The sequence below is a fragment of the Aplidium turbinatum genome, chromosome 7, assembly GCF_918807975.1.
Source record: "Aplidium turbinatum chromosome 7, kaAplTurb1.1, whole genome shotgun sequence".
In the NCBI taxonomy this organism is placed as follows: Eukaryota; Metazoa; Chordata; class Ascidiacea; order Aplousobranchia; family Polyclinidae; genus Aplidium; species Aplidium turbinatum.
The window spans coordinates 24551657-24560546 of NC_137478.1; the positions used below are offsets into that span (position 1 = coordinate 24551657).

The following is an 8890-nucleotide window of genomic DNA, read 5'->3' on the forward strand; positions in this document are numbered from 1 at the left end:
TGAAACTAGGAACTAAATTAAATTACGGTACTTTAGTTGATGAGAGGTAACTCAGGGCAAAATTCCGTCAAGCAGTGATATAGAATCAAATGAATTGTGTTAAAATGACCTGATTAAAATATGCAGCTTAAAAAGAGAATTAACACTGGCGAGGATAATGGATATACTTACGTAGACGTAGCCTAAGTTAGTCGGTTTATGATATCGATCAATGTCGGAATACGAAATGTAAAATACAGTACGAGAAAAAAAAATACCAGTTCGGAAGGTGAAGATTTCAAAAATATTATTATTACGTCACAAAGGATGAAACTTAGGGGAAAAATATTAGTCAGTCTTGAGTCTCTTGACCTAGCTGTAGCTGAATCTGATTACTGTACTTTAAAATTGTGTAGAACTACAAATTAATAGAATAACAAACTAAAATTAAACAAAAAATGGAGTGGTAGCGTACAATAAACTGTCCAGATTTGATCTTTTTTTTCTTCTGAAATCTGATTTGTTTCCAATAAATTAACCTCTTTGGTGTTGATGGTTGAACTTGTGCTGAAATTGGTCTTGGTTGGGTTGAAGGTTATTAGTAACGGTTGGATGAAAAATAATGGCTTGGTTTAGAAAATGTAAGAAAGTCAAAAATGAGTCCTTTTAACTTACTTTGTCTTCTAAACTTGAGGATTTTACTGGCAGCTGTGATTTATCTTCGTAAATGCAAAAAAACAAACAAACAATGACTGATGACTTGTTAGCTAGCCTAACTGAAGGTCTTTTCAAGTTTAATTATCTCTGCAACTTCCTGGTTGATTTTGATAGTTTTGGTGTTGATATGACTACAATCAAATTTTCTTCTTGGTTCTTCTAGAATTAGCTTTTCTCCAGGCCTTAATTATTTTTATGAGTCAATTTTTTGTATTGCAAATTCAATCTTTTGAAGAACGTCACAGAGTTGCTCTTCGATGTCTGCATCCATTTCATCAATGCGACGCCGAACTGAGTCGTTGCTAAGAGGTATCACCTTCAAGAAATCTGTACTTTGAAGAACAGTTTAACATACTTCTTTAATGGCATAAAGAATAAGTGTTTCTCCAATTGTATGTGATTTAGCGCACTGAGCTATTAGTCAAAATTAGTCATATTATTATATATATTAGTCAATAGTCATATGACTGAGCTATTAGGCGAGATATATTGTACGAAACAATCAGTCCATCATCAGTCTGCGCAGTGGTTTTCTTTACCATTGATGTAATTGTAGTAGGTTTTTTATATTTTTCCTTCTATCTCTTAAAATAGTCCAAATTACTCGAAGAAGATGCTGGGTGGTTCTTTGTAAGGTGATCGCTTAGACGAGATGGCTTCATTGCCTCATTGGAAAATGTGTTATGGCATATCAAAGATAGCGGCATTTGAGGATTGTGTGGTGATGGTATGAATCCGAATTTTAAGTAATCCACACTGTATTGCCGACATTTCTTCTTGCAATGTGCCATAATTATTCGAACAGAATTACAAAAATTTATTATAGGATTACCGATTACCTAAGTTATATCTTTTATGCCTATTGCCTAGTCAAAATGTCCCTTTTAAAAATGCTGCTTACAATGACAACAGACTGTAAAACTGGGCGATTTGTGATGAATACTATGGAAAAATCTGATATAGTACTAAACTACGAAACGCCACTAACTAACACACCATGCGTTACTGAGTCTGAACGACTGCAAACTTTGGTGCTAAGGGTTAATCTCAACTAGCCTCTGTCTTTGAACACAATTTGAACCTGGTAAAACGAGAGAATGCCTTTATTTTGCTCTGCTGGTTGCGTCATAATGGAATTCAGCAGATTTTGTTATACTGAAAAATTACTGAATTTAAATTTTAAATAGATAGTGTTTGTAAACAAAACGGTTGGTCAATCAAATACGACGATGGTGTAAGAGAAATTGTTTGGCTATCGTGCGAGCGTGTAGAGTAGATTATCCAGAAAATGATGTGACGAAATCGTTACGCTGGGCGGTAGATGGGTTATACCAGAATCCCCCCTAATAATCAAAATGCCCCCCCCCCCCCTTAAGCCGATGTAATCATACCGCTCCCTCTGCAAAATCAAAACGCCCCCCCCCCCCCCCCCCTTGAGAATCACTGATATGAAGAATAGCCTAATGAACAACATGAAACTCACAAAAAGTTGAAACTAACAAAAAACTTTTCAGTTCATACCATCCATCTTACATTCTGTGTATCCAACTCACTACACGTAATGAGACATGAGATAGAAGCAAAATGATGGTCTTCCAGTGCAACACACTGTTTGTAGTGAAAAAAATCGTTAGAGCAAAACCATAGAAATGAAATAGATGCAAAATGTTTGCACGTTTGTTCATTCGGAAGTTAACTTTTCAATGCTTTTGTTAACATCATCCACTTTGTTCCAACTTACTTTGCAACAAACGTTGGGTCTGTTCTTATTTGATTTCCTTTTTCAATAAAATTAAAATAATTTGTGAGCTAAGCGTTCCAAGCAAATCGTGAATATTTTGTAAAATCAATGTCTTAAAATAATATCGCATGCAGTAATTGTTATTTCTAAATTTTGTATCGAATTATTTGAGCTTATCAGGGCTGTGTGGAGTCGGAAGGTGTGTGATGTATCTGGAGTCGGAATCGGTGGAAAAAGCACGATTCCGAATCTGGCTTGATATAAAACGAGGAACAATAGCACGTTTGTTGGTTGTGTTATGTTTGTGTCACCGATTGTTACAGTTTTCTGTTTAAGTTAATTTCTTTGTCTCAATGATTGTTCTTTTGACTTAGTGGTAGGTACAGTAGCTTATGTTTGCTCGAAATGACGTTTATTTACAATGAAAATGAAATTTTTGGCAATTTAATTTGAAACAAAATCAAGACAAAATCTTTTGCGTCAAATTAAAGTAAGTGAAGTATTTTTGAAATGTTTTCTTGTGTGACACTTTTATGCTTAAATATATGTAGCCACTCTCTTACAAGTTTTATGTATCTTTTGTATAAAATTAAATAACGATTTCTGGTAGTTAAGTGACGAAATACCAAAAACAGCATGAAACCGATCACTCTAAAAATTTAGCTTTGAATTTGAAAAAGTGCCAGTTTTATACGTTATATTGGACTTAGCCGCACAGTTAGAAATTGAGAATTCGTTAATTTTCGTTCGACTTCACAGTTTGATTTTCATCAAATCGATTTTTATGCAAAAATAACTCAATCCTAGATTGACTCATTGAGCTATTTTTGCTCTTTAATGCATGAAATGATGTTCGCCAGGTTTCATCCTGGGAATGGTGACATACGCATGCAGATGCTGACACTGATAGTTGCCGAGTTTGACATTTTCGCTAGATTGCCATATTTGTGTCTTCATGAAATATGGCGCCATACTGCTTTTGAAACAGTAGCCTATAAGGATGTGTTACAAATTTTTTATTACTTATTTGTGTATGTACAATTACACTTGTTGCTTATCAAAAGATGTTGAAGTTACAATATTACCGTAATAGCGTAACAATGTTTTACATAACTTTCAGCAAAACTAAATTGTTTGCTGCACTTTATTTTGATTTATATTTATGTTAAAGAAGAGAAAATATTTTTTCAAATTTAAGAACTTTTGCAAAGTAAATATTTAATGTCCAATTTCTGAGTTTGCGAAATGAACGGGATGTAGTTGCTGGTATGTAGCGCTCCTATAGTCGTCGCAGCTTCCATCACTATCATCATTGATACAGTCGCAACAATCACTTTTTGTTGTATGTTTTTATTTAAGCATTGATTATAACGAAATCTGGGGATGAAATTGGAATATTAGTATTAACAAAACAACAATCTCCAACAGGGTTGATATACGCTGTCGGTGGATGTAATGATGTATGGTTGAACACAGTGGAATGCATGGATCTACGAGAAGGTCGGTGGAGAGGAATTCCGTCCATGAAAGTTAAAAGATGTTACTTCCCTGCAGTTGTTTTGAACGATCAAGTCTATGCAATAGGTAGGAATGATTGTGTTATTATATCAACGTTTGTTGCCATGTTTATATTGATCTGTTTGTAACAACTAGGACATCTAGAATCTCAAGTTTTTCTGATCAGCTCAATATAATTGATAGAACAAACGCAACTAAGTTCCAGGCGAACATGAAAAAATCTTTCAAAGTTGATAAATAACAAAGTTAATGTAAAATTATAAAATATTTAACGAGCTTTTTTTCTTAATTTTTGAGATTTGACTTCGTTAACCATTTCATTAGTGTGATATCTGGATCGTTGGTTTATATATGACAAGCGAAATAATTATCAAAAGTATTATAACAAACTAAGTCCGGTACTCACAATTCTCCTTCGAGGCGTTCAGAACAGCGCAGTTTGGAGTAAGTGACAGACGATTACGTCACAAGGCCTGTCCAGCGATTTGAGTGTGGCTTGTGCAGCGGTTTGAGAAACTATGTGAATAAATGATGACAAAGCATAGATTGGCGCCACTCTACGTCTAACCAGGCACGAGAACAACTGTAACTTGACTCAGTGCTACTCAACCACTGGGTTGCGACCTATACGTGGATAGTCCTTGAATGTCAATGGTCAAACTAACAGTGATCAATTTGACAGAAATCTCACAAAGTCCCAAAAATTCGAAAGTTTGCAAGTTTTGCTGTTTAGTTTTGTAATAGTTTTAACAAGTTCTATTGATCATGAACAACCTGCTGCATTGCATTAACTTTTCCTCTGCTTTGAAAAGCTTTGAAACAAACCATTGCCAGTGTGACGACTGTCACTGTGACGTCACAAGGCTACACGGGTACGTGGCCTTCCATGTTTCGTTAGTTTTTGATTAGGCTGCAACTGTTAAGTATTTTCTTATAAACCTGCTTGACACAAAAAGTCGTGAACAGCTAAATATAAGGTTTTTGCTTCAAACTTCCAGTTTAGTGATTTACATTGCGGCACCTAATGACAGAGGAGATATTGTCAGATCATTATTTGAAAAAAAATCCCTAAATTTATAAAGAATTGGTAGTAACTTCAATAAGAACCTACAGTAATGCTTTTAAAAATAAAATCTGACATTGAATTCCAGTAGCTAACTTAAATTTTCAACTTAATGCAAACGGAAATATTCACTTTGTCGTTGCAAAGTACACAGGTAGTTGTTGTGCGTCCACCATTATGAACAGCTCGAAGCTTCTAAGATCACTTTCTACATTTACCAGTGTTTCTGATTTTTTTCATTTCCAACTGGATAAATACTTAAAGAATGTTTTGGTCCAAAATTAAAACATCGACTTTCACCACCAATACACGATTTGCTAGAAAGTTGCTATTACCGAAAACGTTTCCAGCATAATCGATCTTGCCACGTTTTGAATATTCAATTGGTTGGAAGCTTCACTTCGGGAAACGGAATGTTGGCAAATTGAAGTTGCTTCAAGTTTTCATCTTGGAGACTGTTTGACAGAAGTTTATTTATCAACAGTGGAATAACCTCAGCAGAATTCTGCAGATTGTAACAAATCAATAAAACAAGTGAACCAGAATTCAACAGCACACTCTGGTGTACGTTATCGCTGCACACAAATGTATGCAGCAAAAACGTTTATATTTCTGTCAAAACAGTGTCTTTGTGGAATACCTTAAAGATTTCAGAAAGAAGTGATGAACGGAATCAGAGAGACTCATGTAATTTAGTATTTCAAAAACGAAGTTTAGATCAGCATCTTTTATTTTATATTCTGCTAAGCGTGACAAGCCATCAAATGTGACTATATTTACTGCAGTTGTTCTTTCTCAACACCTGATTTGAAACTATTTTCTGTGGAATTTTTATTCCATTTTTTTTGAACGAGTCAAACTGTAAAAATCTGACTGCAAAACACATTTGTGGAATCCGACGAAACTTGATGGCATAGCATTCCCTAGCATCATCATTTAGTTTTTTCATGACTTTGGTATCAGTCTTTGAATTGCAAATATCATCGACATTGCTAATATATAATATGATGATTTTTAGAAAACCACTTGTTGTCACTGTCATCTTGCATTACAAAATGATGAAGAGTCACTTATTTTATCCTCTGTTTCAGCCCCAAGTTGTTCATTTGTAACATGAGCAATGAGCATTTTTGCTCGAAAAACCACTACAAAACAATGTAGAAAACTAGTTTTTAATAGCCTGGCATTCTTCGGATGTAAAACTAGGATGACCGACGACAGAAAGAAATGTTATATATATGTTAAAATAAAACGGAAAATTTGAAAATGCGGTACCAAATAATCGTTACAATAATAAATAACCAAAATAAAGCAATAAATGCAATCACGGTGCATGATATCGAAGGTGCTGAAGCAAAAAAGTGGATTGATATTTAGCGCAATCTACATAAACACAAAATTCAGGTCAAACACGCTCGCGGCATCCCCAGCTGAACAAATCTCATCCCAAGGTGTCATTATAACGCAGATTCAAGATGATTGCGATATCTCACCACTTATGATTTCTAAATGTTTCCATTGCATGACGTCACTTCTTGAGCCTTTGCATAAAATGTAATAATGTGTTTTTTAAATGATATTTTTGCTTATTTTGCTACAAATTGCTATGAATATTTGTCCTTGTAAGTTGAATCAAAATTTTGCTATTTTTGCAACTCATTCGAAATCATTCACTCAATAAGCCAATGCAGATGCTATGACAGTTTGTTCATCACCTTGGCTGGTACACTTTGCGTCCATTTAGTCTCACTTGAATTGATTATTTAGTGTAAACCTTGCAGTATAACAAGTCTGCACTGCTTCAACGAGGCAGCTGAGGTTACCAGAATATTTATACAATTTGTGAATATTGACTTCGAAGCCTTGTTCCAACAGGAGGATGTGATGACAATTTGTCCGTCCTGTCTTCAGTTGAACGATTCGATCCACGGAAGCAAGCATGGTCCGATGTTGCTGATATGAACGTTGTAAGATCTTCACACGGTTCATGCGTCATAGACAGGAGGGTGTATGTCGCTGGAGGGTGAGTGATTGTTTGTGAACGTCATCAATGCATAGAAAGCATGAATAAGTTGAATTAATGGATTCTACCAACCTGTGAATAGAAACATACGAGATGCTAATAACTTAATATGAGATGATTACAATTTGTTGAAACATAGTTTGGTTGCATCTGTCCATCGCTGATGTAAAATTTCTAGTTTTAGTCCATTTTGTTTTTAATATTTCAAATTTGCGATATTCAACTTTTACAAACGACAGAGTTGATTTGACTGAAATAATTCAATCAGTTTTGAACACTGTTTTGTCTTTTAATATTATTGCTTCGTGTTCTAATTTTTTATTCGATCATAATTTACAGAGAAACCCACGCAATAGAAACTTATGATGCATTGAAGAATACGTGGGAAGTAGTTGGAAATGTTGAAGAAATTGAAGATGCAGAATTCATTGTGGCGATATAGTTGTCATCAACTGGTCGCGTCATCACATCGATGACTTTTCAATGTTTTGTTTTGTTGCATTTTAAAATTCAAAATCTTTTACTTTCCTTTTTATAAAGGCAGATTTGTTTGTCTCGCTTTATGTTTGTCGCATTTTCTTGTGTTTAAAACAGCAAACAACTTATTTTGTATTGTATTTTGTTGTTGAATCATCGTTTCAAAACGATAAAAGAGCGTAGGCTAATATGTGGAAATTAAACTAATTTTTCAGAAAATCCTTTTTTTCAGTTTTCAGAGCTGTGAACAAAGAACGATGTTTTTTTTGTGTTTTCAACGTTGTTTTATATCAATGCAGAGTAAGCCAGAAGTAGTCGTCATTTTCATTGATCTCATCAGGCATTGTTTTGTTGTTAACCTCTGACCAGCCCTGGCGAAGAGAGAACATGCAAGCGATATTCTGTTCTAACATGCTCAACCAACTCGTATCAGCTCAAAGTCTCCCGAGACAATAAGTGACGTATTATTCGATTGGCCTGTGCAAGTGATGTAACCAAAACTTTGATCGAATTGTCATTGCTTAGTATTTCAATCCTATTTCCATCATTTTACTAAGCTTAGCTGCCCCTGAAACTAATTCATAAATTAGGTAATTTCTTTGCTATGCTGCATTTTGTTGTGTTATGTTTCTCAAAACACTGAACCCAGGGAGAGATTACCGCAAAACAGTTCGATTTGAACTCTAATGTTTGTCGTTCATAGCTCTATAATAAATAGCGCTAAACTTCTACTCAAAATCTAAATATCTATTGATAGTTGCTGATAGGTTGCTTACCACCGTTAAGATAAGGAAACACTGCATGATAAGATCCATCTCATAAAGCTTTGCTAAGATAATTTGGTTGGCTCTAAATGGGGCATTAGAGTGGTCACCTTGGCGCATAGCTATCTCAGCGCTATATCAGCAATATGCTGCAGGATAATGTTCGCCTGCTTAAATCCGTAGTGCTCGCTGCAAATCAAATTGAATTGTTCTTTCCTTGATTCCCTTATAGAAGTCTACGTAATAATCGAAATTTGTAACTGATATTTCTGCTCTTCTTTCGTTCAATGATATAACTGCATTATGTCCTCATCAGAATAATCAAAGTTTCAAAACTAACAATCAAGTCACTATTACACTTTTAATTTGGTTTATTTGCTTTTTGTTTGGTGATTAACTTTAAGATGAGTGCTTTATGTAAACCTTGCAATAGAACAGGTCTGTATTGAATATAAGACTAAGAGCCAACTAAGGATACCAGAATATTTGTATGATTCTTGGATATCAACTATTTTATATCAACTATTCAACTAGTTTGTATTTCGGGTAGCCTAACCTATAGTGTTCTTGAGGTTTGACCAGTGAAGAATTTCTGCACAAGGAGGAGT

General features: G+C 34.7%; 1 protein-coding gene across 2 annotated transcripts; it reads left to right on the plus strand.

Annotated features, from left to right (window-relative positions):
* Nucleotides 1–860: 860 nt before the first annotated feature.
* Nucleotides 861–7646, plus strand: LOC145774900 (uncharacterized). 2 transcript variants are annotated; one of them, XM_082586227.1, is made up of 4 exons: nucleotides 861–1005; nucleotides 3866–4021; nucleotides 6894–7041; nucleotides 7381–7646. In XM_082586227.1, the coding sequence occupies exons 1-4, from the start codon at nucleotides 954–956 to the stop codon at nucleotides 7481–7483; spliced, it is 459 nt and encodes a 152-aa protein (XP_082442353.1). In that variant the 5' UTR covers nucleotides 861–953; the 3' UTR covers nucleotides 7484–7646. The 2 variants fall into 2 exon arrangements, with proteins under 2 accessions (XP_082442353.1, XP_082442354.1); XM_082586228.1 differs by lacking the exon at nucleotides 861–1005 and adding an exon at nucleotides 2531–2927.
* The last annotated feature ends 1244 nt before the right edge of the window (nucleotides 7647–8890 follow it).